At 38.9% G+C, this 18,032-nt stretch overlaps 4 protein-coding genes across 6 annotated transcripts in view; 2 read left to right on the top strand and 2 right to left on the bottom strand.

The window, feature by feature from the left end:
• Positions 1–5,227, bottom strand: part of LOC101487185 (intermediate filament protein ON3-like) — a 34,667-nt gene extending 29,440 nt beyond the window's left edge. The window contains exon 1 of one of the 2 annotated variants that reach the window (XM_004559047.3): positions 4,873–5,227. The gene's annotated coding sequence lies outside the window, so the exon portion shown is untranslated. Of the gene's footprint in view, positions 1–2,459; positions 2,563–4,872 lie in introns of those variants that run through there. The other variant, XM_076884332.1, reaches the window with a different exon arrangement.
• LOC101472666 (granzyme B) lies at positions 1,407–2,976 on the top strand. The gene is made up of 5 exons (XM_014411125.3): positions 1,407–1,475; positions 1,554–1,701; positions 2,004–2,136; positions 2,340–2,612; positions 2,727–2,976. The coding sequence occupies exons 1-5, from the start codon at positions 1,418–1,420 to the stop codon at positions 2,904–2,906; spliced, it is 792 nt and encodes a 263-aa protein (XP_014266611.3). The 5' UTR covers positions 1,407–1,417; the 3' UTR covers positions 2,907–2,976.
• Positions 5,228–6,509: 1,282 nt separating the features above from the next.
• Positions 6,510–8,289, top strand: LOC101486631 (granzyme B). The gene is made up of 5 exons (XM_004559045.3): positions 6,510–6,593; positions 6,681–6,828; positions 7,277–7,406; positions 7,627–7,899; positions 8,015–8,289. Exons 1-5 carry the CDS (start codon positions 6,536–6,538, stop codon positions 8,216–8,218), a joined length of 813 nt encoding a protein of 270 aa, XP_004559102.3. The 5' UTR covers positions 6,510–6,535; the 3' UTR covers positions 8,219–8,289.
• A 1-nt stretch (position 8,290) lies between these two features.
• Positions 8,291–17,932, bottom strand: LOC101486342 (deoxyribonuclease-1). 2 transcript variants are annotated; one of them, XM_076884333.1, is made up of 10 exons: positions 17,817–17,932; positions 14,187–14,279; positions 14,003–14,097; positions 13,817–13,894; positions 13,588–13,700; positions 11,348–11,460; positions 10,174–10,328; positions 9,277–9,373; positions 9,038–9,164; positions 8,291–8,775 (listed from the first exon to the last, which is right to left on the bottom strand). In XM_076884333.1, the coding sequence occupies exons 2-10, from the start codon at positions 14,265–14,267 to the stop codon at positions 8,594–8,596; spliced, it is 1,041 nt and encodes a 346-aa protein (XP_076740448.1). In that variant the 5' UTR covers positions 14,268–14,279; positions 17,817–17,932; the 3' UTR covers positions 8,291–8,593. The 2 variants fall into 2 exon arrangements, with proteins under 2 accessions (XP_076740448.1, XP_024658352.2); XM_024802584.2 differs by having other exon boundaries at positions 8,294–8,775; positions 13,817–13,903.
• Between the last annotated feature and the right edge of the window lie 100 nt (positions 17,933–18,032).

The raw sequence follows: 18,032 nt of genomic DNA on the forward strand, positions 1-18,032 counted from the left end.
GCAAGAAAGAGGAACAATTCATTTTAAGATAAGAACGGAAAGTACCAAGCCATGAAAATAGAAGATGGTTTTCTGGGTGAAAAGTCATGATGATGTTGATCTGATCCATGTATAAAATGTACCGGTGACGCATGAAGGGGCGTCAGTAAATAAACCCTGATGCTATAAAATATCTGTTCATGCTTTGATTAAGTCGAAGACTACTTCCTGTCTGCGTACAGAGTTGTCTTCCCACACGTGTGTTCATTAAAATCATTGTTTGACCAAAGACCTTCTGGACCAAGAATTGTGTGTACTCTCCTTCCTCAACTTTGAATCTTAACAATGTGCAGGAGATGTACAGTTTTAAATATTAAGCTTGATTTTTTTTTCTAACATGAAACATACAAACCGGGAAACACTGCCCACAACCACCAAATGGGTGGACCTCTAAATACATCAAACAGGAAACCTGGCTTTAAAAAAAATTAACTGTCAGAGCTCAACCATGGTTTTGCTCATCTCTGATGGGAAAGCAGTAATAATACAATACTGAAAGTGTGTTAAAATGTTTGTTTAAGATGAAACATGAAAACAGGACAAAGCTACCCACAACCAAATAGGTGGTGCTCTGATTACAACAAACAGAAACCTGGTTTTAGAAAGAAAATACGCACACAAATAAGAAAGAGATGGTCATTTCAGCATTTGTAACTGAACCCAATCTGGAACCAAAGCATTTTTCTGCATATTTGTAATAACCTAAGACCCAAATTTACTATTTTCTATTTATAGTCAATTCAATAGCTGAGAAAAGATTAGTCAGTCCATGAAAGGACCAAATGTCACTGATATCAGTGGCAACAGGTCTGATGGAGTCATGAATCCAAATTTGAAATCTTTGGTTTAAATCATCCTCAATATAGACAGAGGAAGTCAGGAGGGAGGTAAAATAATGAGTGTCTACATCCATCCATAAGGAATGGTGGTACATTTCAGCCAGTGGGGTTTTTATTCATCTTGCACGACCATCTGGAAAGCATCTGATTCACTTTTTCTCCAAAATCACAGCATGACAACATGACTCTTGATAAAACAAAAAACAAATGTGAAAATCTTCAAGTATCTATATAAACCCTGCAGTTTGATTTTGGTTTTTCTAGTTCCAAGCTAAAGCATCTTGTCCATCCATAGGAAAAGACAGGGAGCATTTTTAAGTAAGCAGAAGATTTAACACTAGTTTGTTTGAAATTCAATATTGTTAATGAGAAATTGGTGCACATATAACAGATGGTGATCGATAGGAGTTGCTGTGGAAAATTTCAAAAACACATTACTCACAGGAAGTGGTCAAAAGTCAGATATTAGTCAGTACAAACTGCTTAAAAGGACTGACCCGTCAGTCTCAAGTTAACAGATCGAGCATTTTCCCAGCGAGATGTTTGCTCTGCAACAATTTGCAGTGATTCATGCGCTGACATTCCTCGGGCAAAATGGTAAGTTGCACCATGAATACTCTTCTCCAGCCTGCATGTGGAATATAAATTTTTTTTATTTCCTCCCAATGCCATTAGTTCTTGGAAGTAAAATTATCAATGGGACAATAGTCCCAGACAACGAAATGCTGTATATGGCATCAGTGCTGGATAACAGAGGCTACCATATTTGTGGAGGATTTCTTGTGTCTGAGAACTTTGTAATGACTGCTGCACACTGTGACGTGTAAGTAATCTTTCCTCCAAGGAAATTTCTAATTAGACCATTTTTTTTGTCCCAATTTCCTATATAAATATATATATAAATACATGTATATATATTTACTACTGTATAATTTAATGGTCATAATTTAAGTTACAGTTCTTCCTTTACAAACTGAAACCATAAGAATTTTTGTAAAACTTATGCTAAGATCTTGAAGTAAAATTGAATTTAACTATAAAGAAATGTATCCATATTTTATTCATCATGTTGTTTATGTAACTTCAGAAAATCTGCTGATGATCTCAGAATTATATTTTATTCAGATGTCCTACATACGTAGTCCTTGGTAACCACCATCTGAGGAGTGCTGATAAGCTCGTGATACAGATTGCAGAGAAATACAAACACCCATATTATCGGGATGTTAACCTTGGATACGACATCATGCTTTTAAAAGTAAGGTTTATCATTTTTGTTTTCTCACATCACACTGGAAGTTTTATATCTTTGAGTGTTTGCATTTACAATATGCTGATTGAAAAACACATTTCTAGTTGAGGTAAAAAGTGCTTACTTAAAAAAAAAGATAGATGTTCTGTATTGCTGTTACATGGTTTTCACGTATTTTTAATCTTTACTCTTTAATTCTGTGCCTCTAGCTGTCTACACCTGTCCGACCAAGCAAAACAATTCAATTCATTCGACTTCCCTTCCGTGAAATGACATTAAATGAAAATGAGAAGTGCCAAGTGGCTGGATGGGGTAAGATAAACACTTACGGTAGAAGTGTTGATGACCTGAGAGTGGTGGATGTGTCTGTCATCAGCCCACAAGTCTGCCAGAATGCTTGGGCTCAAAAGGTTCCCAGATACATTGTTCCGACCAGTGTGATCTGTGCAGGTGGATACAACACAAATAAAGGATTCTGTCAGGTACCTTTTCTGTCCTTCCCTTTTAAAATCTTGCTAACTGCTCTGTTGTTGAGGAATATATGAGCAGCCTGCATTAAGTATCATATGAACAAAATACATACTTCCTCCTTACAGGGTGATTCTGGTGGCCCTCTGGTCTGCAAGGGAATGGCTGTCGGTATTGTTTCTTTCAACAAACGGCTTCCTGGAACCGAGCTGGGAAATTGTAACTATCCGGACGTCCCCAATGTCTATACAGATATCTCAAAACACCTTCACTGGATCAGGAGGATTCTTGAGGGGAAAAAAAGTTAAATCTTACACAAAGCTTTGCGTCAGCACACTGTAAGTGTGGAAGCTGTGCCTCTGTCAGCGTTTGCTCTCAAAGAAGAATAAAGAAAATGTTTCAAATATTGTTTCTGTGCACGAATAATATTTTATTATCAATCAATCTTTTTTTTGTATGAAAAAAAAATGTAGCACAAAGTGCTTTACATGGTTAAAAGCAGCCCACCCCACCCTCCAACTCACTCCCCACACTCTCATTAACATAACCGATGTGAATACACGCATATCCCCCCCCCCTCCCCCCCCCCCTCCCCCCCCCCCCCCCCCCCCCCCCCCCACACACACACACACACTTAAAGAGTAAAATTGGGCTGGGTACGCATGAGCCAAGTGAGGAAACACTATCACAGGGAGCCGTCTGCACCGGGAGCCGGTCACAGACCGCAGCCTCCAGGCTGGGCACACAATAATGTCATGAAAGCATATTTTTAAAGAGGCTATGCAAACATGGGCAATAACTTTTCATTCTGATGATCTGCAGAATAATTTGGCTATAACCATTGGCTTCCTGTTAAATCCAGAATTGACTTCAAAATCCTGCTCCTCACATACAAGGTCTTAAATAATCAGGCCCCATCTTATCTTAATGACCCTGTAGTACCATATCACCCCATTAGAGCTCTTCGCTCTCGCTCTGCAGGCCTACTTGTTGTTCCTAGAGTATTTAAAAGTAGAATGGGAGGCAGAGCCTTCAGTTTTCAGGCCCCTCTTCTGTGGAACCAGCTTCCAGTTTGGATTCAGGAGACAGACACTATCTCTACTTTTAAGATTAGGCTTCAAACTTTCCTTTTTGCTAAAGCATATAGTTAGGGCTGGACCAGGTGACCCTGAATCCTCCCTTAGTTATGCTGCAATAGATGTAGGCTGCTGGGGGATTCCCATGATGCATTGAGTTTTTCTTTTCCAGTCACCTTCCTCACTCACTATGTGTTAACAGACCTCTCTGCACTGAATCATATCTGTTATTAACCTCTGTCTCTCTTCCACAGCATGTCTTTATCCTGTCTTCCTTCTCTCACCCCAACCGGTCGCAGCAGACGGCCCCGCCCCTCCCTGAGCCTGGTTCTGCCAGAGGTTTCTTCCTGTTAAAAGGGAGTTTTTCCTTCCCACTGTCGCCAAAGTGCTTGCTCATGGGGGGTCATATGATTGTTGGGTTTTTCTCTGTATCTATGAAGCGCCTTGAGGCGACTTTTGTTGTGATTTGGCGCTATATAAATAAAATTTAATTGAATAATTTGGGCACAAATCAAAATTTAATGTTCAAAAACTTGCGGACGTCACTATATACAGTTTAGACAGTTTGGAAAACCAAAAATCCATACCACTCAGTTGATGTCTTTCTGTCTAACAGCTCCTTTTCTAGACTTGTAAGAGTTTGATGTAATGTGGGGAGTGCTGGTCCTGAGCCTCAAAGACAGTAAGAAGCAAACAGAGGGAAAGAAAACCCTGAAAATTTTTTAGAACCTGTTTTGATCTTTAATGGCTGTGCAACTGTTATAACTAGGGTGGGTTTCAATTATCCATTTTCTGATTAAAATCTATTTCAGCTTGAATAACACAATATCGATTCATGAAATCCTGAATCAATTTTTAAATATAAATGTATTTCACCAGAAACGAAGGAATCTCAGGTTAAAGCTTTCATTTCGTCAACCACCAAAAAGCTAAAACAGTAAATGAGAGCAGGTAGACAAATTCCACACAAAGACGTAAACACAAAGCACAGACCCGATGCATCAGAATCTGTGAGGTGTCGGCTTTCTCACCCAACGGCACAAACATGGACACGCCTCTAGGGCTGAAAGCCGACAGCTCACAGATTCTGAAGCTGCAGATTTTGTCACTCTCCAACTGAAGTTTACTGAACCAGGAGCAAGAGAAGATCAAAAGTACGCTTCATATTTGTTAAACATCGTCATGAATTCTCCCTTACCGTTGCTGTTTTGCTTCCACCACAATAAAATCACTTCCTGCAAAGCTCTGTCTCTCTCAAGAACAGTTTCCCATCTCAAATTTCAGTTTTCTGCATTATTCGTGTCACGGGTTGCCGGGGCGAGCCGTATGAATATCCCAAGATGTGGATATGCAGTGAAGTGAGAGGGCTTTATTGACACAGAACCCGAGTGATAACAAACAAAAGGTGAGTGTGGCGAAAAACAGAACTTAGAAATAAACTACACTGGGAAAACTAAAACCTAAACAACAAATCTGAACACGAGAGAAAGCAATTTGCAGGGAGAGTTCACAGGATGACGGAGGGAGATTCACTGACAAGAAAACCCCAAATAACACAGACGAACCAGCAACTAACAGATGCAAACACGGGGTTTAAATACACAGAAGGATAACAAGGGAATGAGACACAAAAGGAGGGCACAGCTGGGAGTACTCAGGCATAACGAGACAGGGAAAAAGTAAACTGAACACACTGAGATCAGACACACACAGACTCAGAGACGCGAGCTAACACAGAGACCTTAATACACAAAAGGGGATACACAGGCAAAGATGACACCAAACAGAGGGAACACAAACTAAACCCAGGGAACCCAAAACACAACAGTCATAATACATAAAACTATCAAAAGTAAAAGTACAAAAACCAAAAACGCTGGGTCACCGACCCAGGACCATGACAATTCGCTTGCTTATTATGTGACAGTCTACCGTTGTGTACAGTGCTGTCAGATGATGGTTTTTTTTCAGTTCAACACTGAAGAAATGAAGAAGAAACTTTTGAAATTATGCCAAATTGCAATACGCAAATATTTGTGTCTCTAATAAAACCTCACTTCACTTCAGCAGCATCAGATTCATGATTCATGGTCTTCTTCCATTTTTGTTCTACTGCAGAATATTTTTAATGTTTATGGCCAGGAAAATCTCCTTCATGTTTTTCTGTGTTTTATCCTCAGTTACTTTGACTAAATGGCATCTGCTGTGATGCTCACACCGCTGACGAAGTATCACGAGTCTCAGTATTGATAACTGATCAGAATTATAATATTTCTGACTGTCTGAGGCAAAATTTCCCCAATTAAAATCTAATCTAATCACCGGTACCAGTCTGTGAGTCGTTTGGTACCGGGCCGCGAGAGTTGAGGCTCGGGTGTGAAATGTGTGGTTTTCAGGGTTTTTATTGGTTTTTAGCGTTATTTTGTTATTTTTATTGTTAACTCGGTTTTCCTGGGTCTTTTCACGTGTGTTATGAATAAATCTTTTTTTTTTTCGGTACCGGTACTAGTTTTATTTTGTTGTATTTATCCGCGACACCTTAAAGGCCGGTCCGTGAAAATATTGTTGGGCATAAACCGGTCTGTGGCGCAAAAAGGTTGGGGACCGCTGACTTAACAGGCCACTAATCTGGTTTATGCCTTTGGACTTTAGCTGTCTTTTGTTTGAAATTCATTACTGTTAGTGGGAAAGGGGTGCACATATAACAGATAGTAATAACGAAGTACTTACTGTAGAAAGTTTCAAAACCACACTTCCCTAGGAAGTGGTTAAAAGTCATGTGTTATAAATGTATAAACACATGACTCAAAAGGACTGACCCCTCGGTCTCAAGCTGACAGGTCAAGCCTTTCACCACCGAGATGTTTGCTCTGCAACAATTTGTGGTCGTTCATATGCTGACATTCCTCGGACAAAATGGTAAGTTGCACCATGAATACTCTTCTCCAGCCTGCATGTGGAATATTAATATTTTTAATTAAATTCTTTTCCTCCTACTTCCATTAGTCCTTGGAAGTAAAATTATAGATGGGAAAATAGCCCCAGACAATGAAATGCTGTATATGGCATCAGTGCAGGATCACGGAGGAAACCATGTTTGTGGAGGATTTCTTGTTTCTGAGGACTTTGTAATGACTGCTGCACACTGTGACCTGTAAGTAATCACCTCTTTGAGGAAATTCCTGATTAGGAAAACAAATGATTGCCTTAAAATGTCTATCTATCTATCTATCTATCTATCTATCTATCTATCTATCTATCTATCTATCTATCTATCTATCTATCTATCTATCTATCTATCTATCTATCTATCTATCTATCTATCTATCTATCTATCTATCTGTCTGTATATATGTATATATATATACTGTATGTGTGTGTTTGTGAGTATATGTATCTAATGATCATAATAATATAATAATTCTGATACCATCTGAATTATTGCAACAATCGTGCTAAGAACCTTGAAGTAACTGTTGTAGTGAATAAATAAAATTGAATTTAATAAAAAAGAAATTTATCATTTAGTTTTTGTTCATCTTGTTGTGCATGCAACTGCAGAAAATCTAATTCTGATGATCTCAGAATTATATCTTATTCAGGGATCTTAAACGTGTAGTTCTCGGTAACCACAACCTCAAGAAGGCTGATAAGAAAATGAAGATTGCCAAGAAATGCAAACACCCAGATTATAAGAATGTTGGCCATGGATATGACATCATGCTCCTAGAAGTAAGGCTTTTTGTCTTTTTTTGTCTTTTTTATTTTCTTAAATCACATAAGAATTTTTAAATTTTTGAGTGTTCTATTTTGCAAGCTGCTCATTTAAAACAAGGCATTTCTAGTTAAAGTATGAAGTACTTAAAAAAAAGATAAAAGATAAATGTTCTCTATTGCTGTTACATGGTTTTCACTCATTTATAATCTTTACTCTTTAATTCTGTGCCTCTAGCTGTCTACACCTGTCCGACCAAGCAAAAGAATTCAATTCATTCGACTTCCCTTACATGAAATGACATTAAAGGAAAATGAGAAGTGCCAAGTGGCTGGATGGGGTAAGATAAACACTTACGGTAGTGTTGTTGACGACCTGAGAGTGGTGAATGTGTCGGTCATCAGCCCACAAGTCTGCCAGAATGCTTGGGCTCAAAAGGTTCCTGGATACAATCTTCCTCCCAATATTATCTGTGCAGGTGGATACAACACAACAAAAGGATTCTGTCAGGTACCTTTTCTGTCCTTTCCTTGAAAAGTCATTGCTAACTGCTCTGTTGTTGAGAAATATATGAGCACTCTGCATTAAGTATCACATGAACAAAGTAAATACTTCCTCCTCACAGGGTGATTCTGGTGGCCCTCTGGTCTGCAAGGGAATGGCTGTCGGTATTGTTTCTTTCAACAAAAGCATTCCAAGAACTGAGCTGGGAAATTGTAACTATCCGGATGTCCCCAATGTCTATACGGACATCTCAAAATACCTTAACTGGATCACGAAGATTCTCAAGGGAAAAAATTACAAAAAGCTTTGTGTCAGCACACTGTAAGTGTTTACAGGAAGCTGTGCCTCTGTCAGCTTTTGCTCTCAATGCAGAATAAAGAAAATGTTTGAACAGTATTGTCTCTGTGCATGAAAAATATTTTATTATGACTTCAAAAACATGTCTATAAAACATTGATATCAGTTTGCCATGGAAAATGAATTCATGCAATACTAATATTTGTAAACAAATTTTTCATTGCTACAGTACATTCATCCTGATTTGTCGAGTACTATAAATACTAGAGACTAACAGAAGGTGTTTTGGTATCACAGAGAACCACCTGATGTGGTCTAATAAATCAAACAAACAGAAGCTTTGACATTTTAATACTATCTGCTCTAACTACAGTAACTCTACTTTTTAAAATTAATAGTAAGATCATGAACATTGAACATCCTGACGTCTTCTCTTGGTTGGCGTGTTGGATGCCCGCCCTCGCTTCCTTTTTGTTCTCACATTCTTCTTCTTCTGTTGTCTGTCTGGTTCATCTTTTTTCTTCTTCGGTGCTCCCGCTCGCTTGGGCGCCATCTTTGGTGACCCTGCTGGTTTGGTCTGTTTCACTGTTGTTTAATATTAGAAGAAGGAAATGTAAAATCTGCTCTCAGAAGCATCCAGGATACAACACTGCAGAACATGTTTGCTATAAATTTGTTACTATTAGTGTATTTCAGTTAAAATGAGATATGTCACATCACTTTGATTCCGAAACAAGCAGCAACTCTGCATAATTAATTAGAATGTAACTGAACTGAGATCAGCCCTGAGATTCATGAGGTATTTGCTCCTTTATAAAATTCATTTTTATTAAACCATCTCAGACACCTTTCTTCTGAGACTGTTCTTCCCCAGATGTCATCTCTGTCCCGTCAGGCACAGCCATCCTTTTCTGTCTTCCTGCTCTGGTCTTCAGCTCCACCTCCACGGGGTAATGGTCACTGATGCTGAGTGCCTTAGAGAGTAGATATAGTTAAACAACAACACTGATGCTGTCCTTTAAAATGATGTCAACTGTCAAATCATTTCTATCTTTCGGTTTAGACAAACACATAAGTGAGTCTCACCTCCTCATCAGTCAGCTTAAACTCTTGCTGGAAGTTGAAAGACTTGGCCGAGTTGGGGACGATGGCGTTCGACATGGTCTCTCCATACACAACAATTCTGTTTGAGGAAGAGGAGACACATAAAAAAATTAAGAACTTCTTTCTGTACACTTTTCAGTGTGAAGTTCCAATAATTATCCCTTTATTTTTCTCTCAGTTTGAAATTCCCTAATGTCCCTAACATTAGACGTTAGCTGTGAGAGGCACTCTGTTTAATAATAAAAAAAGGCCTGTCGGCCATGTTGCAGAGGCTTTGTTGTCGCTCAGCTCACAAAAATACACAAATAGTGCTTCCCCACAAAGTAAACTGTACAGATATCAATCAGTGATTCATGAATATTTTCCTATGTGAATTAGTTCGTCTGTTTCTTTCTCCTGGTTTTTGCTTCAGTGGTGCAGATTTCTCTCTTGAAAGAAAGTCGTCACTCCGTCCACTTTACCTCGACTTGTGTCCTTATATGGAGAAATGTGGAGTGATAGTGCAGATAGTATGAAGAGTAATATACTCACTAATTTTCATTAATATTATTTCTTGTAGAAGTATCTTCCTCTTTTTGAGCTTTCACATGTTCAAACTGCTGCTTTCAGGCAGATGTTACAGACGCTGTTTACTAAACATGCTGCCACCACAGAGACAGTTTCTTCCCCCCACGCTGTCACTCTGATGAACGCTGAAATAACCCGCTGCTTTTTATGTATGTGTGTGTTTGTGTGTGTACATATATAAACACACACATTTCTTTCACAGCATGAAGAGAGAAAAGTGAACCGGAGTCAAATTCCTTGTTTGTTTGCACAAACTTGGCCAAATAAAAATGAGTCTTTAGTTTCCTCCTATGTCATTATCATGTGTGTCACCTGTCGTAGGTGTTATCATTGTTGTTGCTAGCTGTGGTGTCGACATCGTCATCAATGAGCCAATCGTAGGACGGAGAGCAGATGCGGATCTTTTCCTTCTTCTTCTTGGAGAGATATCGTCCGTCTGCATTAAAGTCCCCCAAAATCATAATGTTCTACAAAAGAAATGAAAATGTCGACAGAGAGCAGAACTCACTTAATACAATGACAGATTCATTAAATAACAGCACCAAGGTTTATGTGGTGTCATATATTTATTATTATTGCATAATTCTGTGAGGAGCTGGCAGAACAATAACTGAATACCACTCTCTGTGGTTTACTGCAAATTACTTCACTGTAAGAGGCCAATTGAAAGGCACAGAAACAGGATACGATGAATCAGGAACTTTATGCATTTGTGTATTTAAAGCTGTTTTTTTTTTTTCAACTCCGCTGTTATCAGTTTGTTTACATGAAAGACAAAATCAAATAGTTAAAATATAATCTGATTCTGATTCACTATGTGATTAAAAAAAAGATAATATTAACATATAATATAATAATAAAAAGATATATTTTAAAAATTTGTCTTGCTCACTTTCAAACTCCAATGTTTCCTGCATAGCTTATCTTCAAGATGGTTTTTGGTCTGTGATGCTTTATCAAACCCAGACAGAATTTACATGTAATTAACATGCAAAACATCTATAAAGTGTAATACAGTAAATGCATGCATGAAGTTTAAGTTTTTATATATATATATGTAACCAAGCTAAGATCCTGTGGGACTTCCAGATACAGACGGACAAAATGGTGGTGGCTAACCAACCGGACATAGTGGTGGTAGACAAACAGAAGAAGACGGCCGTAGTGATCGATGTAGAGGTTCCCAATGACAGCAACATCAGAAAGAAGGAACACGAGAAGCTGGAGAAATACCAAGGGCTCAGAGAGGAGCTCGAGAAGATGTGGAGTGTGTGTGTTCACACACATCCACACAATTTTTATAATAAAATAATTTATTAATGTATGCATTTCAATATTTTGCTACCGCTGAAGGAAAAAATAATCTCATCTACAACTCAACAAATTACTATGATCAAACCACGAAGCAACCAAAATCTAAAGAAGGTGTCTCAGAGAGGAGAGAAACACAGGAACTAAACTCTTAGTGCTCTTGTCTCAAACTTACATCATTTTTCCATTTCTTCCTGATGTCTTCAACCACATCGTGCAGCTCGTCCAGCTCCTTCAGAGTGTCTTCTGGCTTTGTGTGCACAGGGATCAGGACCAGATCTTGTACAACTGAAAGAGTTCACAAGCAAAGAGGCCTCAATACAAAGTACACCTGAATAGAGTAAATATTACAAATTCACAGTGTCAGTTTAGTCTTTCCATAAACACGGTTCAGGGGTCTTGTTCAGTGGCTCAACTTAGCCCAGGTGAGGACAAGTGGCAGCAAGCCCTCGAACATCCTTCAGCAATTCAGGGCCAACCTCATCTACCCCAGGGGCCCTGCCACCAAGGAGTTGTTTAACTGCCACAGTCACCTCACCCCCCAGTGATGGACAAGTCGTCCCCCTCATCCCCACACTCTGCTTGGTTACAGAAGACGTGTCAGTGGGAATATGGAGATCCTCAGAGTGTTTCTGCCACAACCCGACAGTATCCTCAGTTGACGTTAGAGGCACTTCCCCACCAGAGAGGCGACATTCCATGTCCCAGTCGTTAGTCTCGGTGTCACGATCCTGGGTCTTATGACCCAGTGTTTTGAGCTTTAGTTCATTTTGATGTTGATAGTATGTTTAAGCTCTTTAGGTCTCCTATGTTCATTTGCTTATTAGTTCCCCCTTGTGTTTCCAACCCATGTTAAGTCTCCCCTGCTCTTCATGTGTTTCATGTCTGTGTCTTACGTTGTCAAGTTCTGGTTATCATGTCTGCGTCTCATTATGTTTCCTATTTTGTTTTGAAGAGATCTCGTGTTTTTATATTATGGTTTATGTTTTGAGTCCTTTGTTGTACTGTTTCTTGTTTCCCTAGGTCTCAGTTATGGTTATCATAGGTTTAGTTCTTTGGCTTTGTAATATGGCTTCCCTGTGTTCCATGTTGTGTCTACTGTGACGTTTTTGTACCATGTTTCAGGTCCCTATGTTCTGTCTCCCCAGTTGCTGTTAAGTTTACATGTCTAGAGTTCAGTCAGTGTGTTTCCTGTTTTACTTTGAAGGTCCGTGTCTCATGTCAGTGTTTCTAGTTTTGCTTCCCTTGTCTCGTCCAGCCTGATTACTCCCAGCTGTGCTCTCCTTCTGTGTCTTGTTCCCTCGTGTATTTGAGCCCTGTGTTTCTCCTTGTCAGTGTCGTAGTCTCCCTCATGGCTGTGTTTCCCTGTGTGTTAGTTATCCATGTCCCAGTTTAGTTTTCCATGCCATTCTGCAATAAAGCAGCTTTTTGAGTTTAATTTCGTTGTCGTGAGTTTTGCGTTTGGGTCCTTCTCCTGCCTGTACACAGCCGAAACATGACACTCGGTAGCTGGGGATTGATCTGCCAGGGTGCTTGTGCTCCTGGACTCAACACAGCACACACTGCATCCAACCCCTACAACTGCTGGTGGTGGACCAACAGGAGGGTGGGCTCATGTCCCCTGTTCGGGCTGTCCCCGGCTGTGCCCCATGAACTAAGGCCCAGCAGCCAGGCGCTCACCCTTAGGCCTGGTTCCAGGGAGGGACCCGGTAACTCTATCCTGGGCAAAATGAACTGTTTCCTATATTTTATACTCATAGGGGCTTTTAAATCACCCAAGACGAATTTGCCATCATAGAAAACCCACAACAACAGAGTCCTCAGGATCCCTGGGATACACAAACCCTCCACAGCGATTTGTTTTGCATTTCATTTTTCTGACAAAGACATTTCATTTAATTTCTGACATTATTTCCATGTAAGCTAGTTATTGAGAGATTTTCTGTAATTCCTAAAACTATAATTTCAATACTGTGAGAAGTCAGCTAAAGTGTCAGCTCAAATCAAAAAGATGCATATGTTCCAGCTTACAGTTCATGTTATGCACTACCTAAAATATGATTTCTGTAGAAATGTATGTGAAATATGTGTTAGTGTGCTACTGACTATATTCATGCAAAGAAAATGTGGATGAGGTGGTACTGTTTGTAACTGAAACTCAGTACAGATGACTGAAGACAAGAGCAGCATGCTGCTTCTTCATCTTGCCTCACAAACTCTCTATTTAAAGGCTCAACACTGATTAGTATGAATTATGAAACTGATAAAATAAAAGGATTTGTCATCAAAACTGGAGTACAAATAAGCAGTAGGGTTAAACAAAAGTTTTAAAATGTAGAACTGCAGTGTTTGGCACTTCCACTTGTTTTGTTTTGTAACTTAAAGCGTTACTCAAACACAGTAAAAAGCACAAACCTGTAGTTGGACAATCAAACCGCAGGATGAAGGGCTCTCTGGCAAAGGCATCTTCATCTCCAGCCTGATTATCTTCATACTGGTGTGAGTCCTTCAGCGTCACTTCATCTGGTCTGAGAGATAAACACAAATAGTCAGACATCAGTGTGTCTGGCCATGAATCTCACAAATTAAAGTCTGATTAATAACCACTGAGATGTTGTATTCGAGTGAACTTAGACTCACACACCTGTAGAAACAGACATACTGCTCCTTGTAGGTGTCTCGTCCCAGTTGTTTGCTGGCAGTTTTTTTGTAGGGGTGTTTTCTGTTAGTGCTGAGGAAAACAGAAGCAACTTAAACATGCAGTTTTCTACATAAAAATGTTGTAAATAAAAATAATTAAATACACACACTATCACTGCAGGGAACTCACTCGGTTTTGTTGAGTTCTTGAAGTAACGTTTCCATGGCTTTGCCGCTCTTATCCACCACCTCCAGCAGGACAATCACACTGTACCGAGATATGATCTGGAGGAAACACATCATTTAAGTGTTACACATTTTGTCATTGATGTTGGATTTAAAGCTTTCTGTTGTAAAGGTAAAATTATTATCACCTTGGTGAGGTGTTTGACGACAGACTTGTCATGGACTTTCTTATGTCCCAGGTTCTTGCCATTAAAGGCTGCTATCTTCATTCTGACTTGATTCTGCAAGAGATCAACTCTGTTTTAGACGACCAACACACAGTGTGTGACGTATTGTTCAAACGTCTGCTGAATCAAAACAGAGGAAGAAAATGGAGAAGCGTGGCAGAAAAAAGAAGAAACCAAAGCAAAGGGAAGAAAGAGAAACTAAAACTTAAACACTGAAAAAACTGTGGTTGGTTGTATTGCGACATGTATATTCTAAAACATGTCTCTGATCACTTTAAAGCTACAATTTCCCAGGTGAAGGCCTGAGAAATTGCAGCTTTTATTGAAAATGGAGAAGTTCCAGGGAGTCCAGTTCCTCTAATGCGGTTTATCATTGCAGTAACATTTGGCACATGAAAGGTTTTTTTGACCTTGGGTAAGAATTCCCAATAATAAGTTTATATTAAATGTATGTTTAATCCTAAATAAAGGTTTCAGAGAGCAGGGATAATTTATGTTTTAAATGTTACACTTGTCCTTTACCAGAGATGTGGAAGTGTGCCTTTGTACTCCCACCACTGAAAGGTGGTGATTCTTCAATGGTTAATAATAATTACAGTCCAATTTCCAAACTCTGTCTTAGCTAAGGTTGGTTAATAATCAACCTTTGTTATCGGGAGTAAAATAGTATTTTATCTCCTTTCCAATCTAGAGTTAGGAAACTGCACAGTTCTGTCATAGCTTCCCTAAAAATTCTCAATGACCCCCATGAAGCCTCGGACGCAAATAAGTACTGTGCAGCTCTTTTTATTGATCTATTCAAAGCTTTTAAACAGTTGACTATAGAATTTTACGTCAGAGATAACTGGAAATTGGACTTTCAAACAAAGCAGTTGCAGCTCAGTGGTCTCTCTTCCAGTTTTTTTTTTTTAAATGTCACTAATGGAGTCCCGTAGGGTTCTGTCCTGGGGCCTACATTATTTACATAGGAAATACTACTATTTACTATGTAAACAGTGTGAGACAAAATCTAGATGCCTGTTCATTTTTATGCACATGATACAATTACTTATTGTTGTGCTCTTTTAAATAAAGGGGGAAAAAAGTCAAGCTGTTCTCAAACAGAAAGAGGGTGCCGGCAGTACTTCCTTCTCTTGTATCTGCTCAAGGCATTTCTACTGAAACTGTGGCCTCATACAAATACCTAGGTATTGTGATTGATTGATTGATTGATTGATTGATTGATTGATTGATTGATTGATTGATTGATTGAATTGTGCCTGAGTCTCTCCTTTAAGCCACACATTGACGATCTTTTAAAGAAACTGAGGCTGCAGTTGGGGTTCGTTTTCAAAAACAGATCATGTTTCTTTTTCACAGCCACAAAAAGGCTTGCTGCCACTTTTTTACCCATCCTGGATTACAGTGATATAATTTATATGACTGTCTCTGCTCACTCTCTTCATCTGTTGGATTCTGTCTATCATGGGTCACTATTTTTTATAACTGTCTGTAAACCTTTAACGCAACACTGTACTTTATTGTCTGGTAGACTGGTCCTCATTGGTCTTATGCAGGATGGTTCATCAGTATCATTTTATCATTTTATTGGTATCAGAGTACATGTTATGCAAAAGGTTTAGTCATAGACTGCGGTCTCAGGCATCATTACAGAAAGCATTCTCCTTTTCTGCCCCGACTTCTTGGAATTCATTGCAGAAGGATTTGAAGCTCTCTCAATTGATTTGACTTGCAAAAGACGTACAAATGTTTTGGTGATATCGTCTCTGGGGACTTGTTCTTGTTTTGTACTTTAGACATATTTAGCCATTTTATTGTTTGTTTTATTATTTACTTATGTCTTTTTTATTGTTGTAACTGTATCTGTATCTGTAACATGCAACTTCTTTGGTGCTTTGCTACTGGAAACTGAATTTCCTGGAGGAACCCACCCGAGGGATTAATAAAGTTTCATCTAATCTAATCTAATTTTAATATGTTTGTCTGCAACAGGTCTCTCTTGTAAATGAGACATTGAGTCTCAATGGGACTACCTGTATGAATAAAGGTGAATAAAAAATAAAACTGATCAGTCAAAGTGCTTTTAACTACAAGTCACACACACACACACAGGTGAATGGAGAACATTCAAACCTCACACAGAAAAGCCACAGCTTGAATTTGAATTGCCACGGTACTGGATCACGGACCCAGTGCTTTGTATTTATTGGTGAACTGATAATTCTAAATATAATTATTATGATTTATGGTTTTCTGTTACATCTTTAGTCCTTGGATTGCGGTTTCTGTTTTGTATCATCTTTGTGCTTCAGGTTCCTATGTTCCCATGTCTTAGTGTCTAGTCTGTGTCTTGGTGCTTTGTCTTTGTTCCCTGTTTTACTTTGGTAGTCCTTGTCCCATGTTTATGGTTTCAGTTCTGCTCCCCTGTGTCTCGTCATGAGTGCATTTCCCTCCTGTCTCCCATTCCCTGATTACGCTAGTATGTGTTTAAGCCCTGTGTTTTTCCCTGCGTTGTCGCGTCCTCTGCGTTAGTTGTGTTTTCCTCAGTCGTCATGTTTTGTCAGGTTATGTCATGCCAAATCATGAACTCCCAGTTTAGATCATACTTCCTAGTTTGAATTTTGTTTTAGTGCTCATGTAAAGTTTGTTTTCTGCCAGTGAATAAATATTACCGCCTTGAGTTAAATATTCCATCTCTGAGTCCTGCGCGTGGGTCCAACCAGCCACACAGCTCAGCGTGACATGAACCAGGAAACCTCTTGCTGTGTGGTGACAATCGTAACCACTCCACCATCCTGTTCTAGTGTCTGGGTCATGGCAGCTTCTCTCTAGGCACGCTCTGACCTCGGTATGACCTCTGTATGATGTGTGCCATATATGACCACTCCTATGCTACTTTACTATAAAAATCTTTTGAGATTCCCAAATAATCCTGTCTCCATGGGAACCTAGACAAATATGGCGAGAACAAAGACAGCTCAAGTGACAGTGTCAAGATGGCATTAAGATCCCCAAAAACCACCATTTTCCTTGATTTGACCAATACTAAACTCCACCTGTCTAATTCATCAGCAGGTTTTAGCAGCAAAATTAGCTCAATGTAGCAAAAGTAATAGATTGAAGCTCAGAAATAGTTTATTAGTAATGAGGCATATTATTATATGTAGTATTCCAAACTAAGATAATGGCATGTTTGCTGTTTAAAACATTTTTATACGTGCAGAATAATTGATGTATATTTTTCTTAAAAATATAGAAATACAAGGAAGTTAAAAAAAACCCCTTATATTTAGTTCCTTGTTTTATTTCACTTGAATTAAAACTTTTTAAATAAGGGATTCTTTGAATGGCCACTAAGTAGAGATATAACTCTATAGATATAACAGCTCTTTGTTCATTCGCTGACATTGTAGGTTTTCAAACATTACAAATGAGCACAAACAGAAGTATTTGGGTTTCATTCTGACTCCCCTTATAATGAATGCAAAACATATTTTACTCATTTTTTTAAAGTGAGGAATTCTAACTAACGCAGATGACCATTTAGTTTTATAAAAGTAAGAAAACTAAAAATGTAAAAATAATACTCACGAGTGTGGGTAAAACAGCAGAATGAAAAATGAAAGAAGCGGCTAATCTGCCAGCAAACAGACTGAAGCTGACTTTTGCAGAAACAAACTGGACTAGGAAGTTCTCAACCACACACACACACACACTACATATACAGCATATGCAAAACCACACCACGCCTATCTGTGTCTGTTATCAGCAGCGGTGTTTCCTGTGTTTGCATACAGCTGAGGGGTT

Source organism: Maylandia zebra, linkage group LG5, assembly GCF_041146795.1.
Source record: "Maylandia zebra isolate NMK-2024a linkage group LG5, Mzebra_GT3a, whole genome shotgun sequence".
Classification (NCBI taxonomy): domain Eukaryota; kingdom Metazoa; phylum Chordata; class Actinopteri; order Cichliformes; family Cichlidae; genus Maylandia; species Maylandia zebra.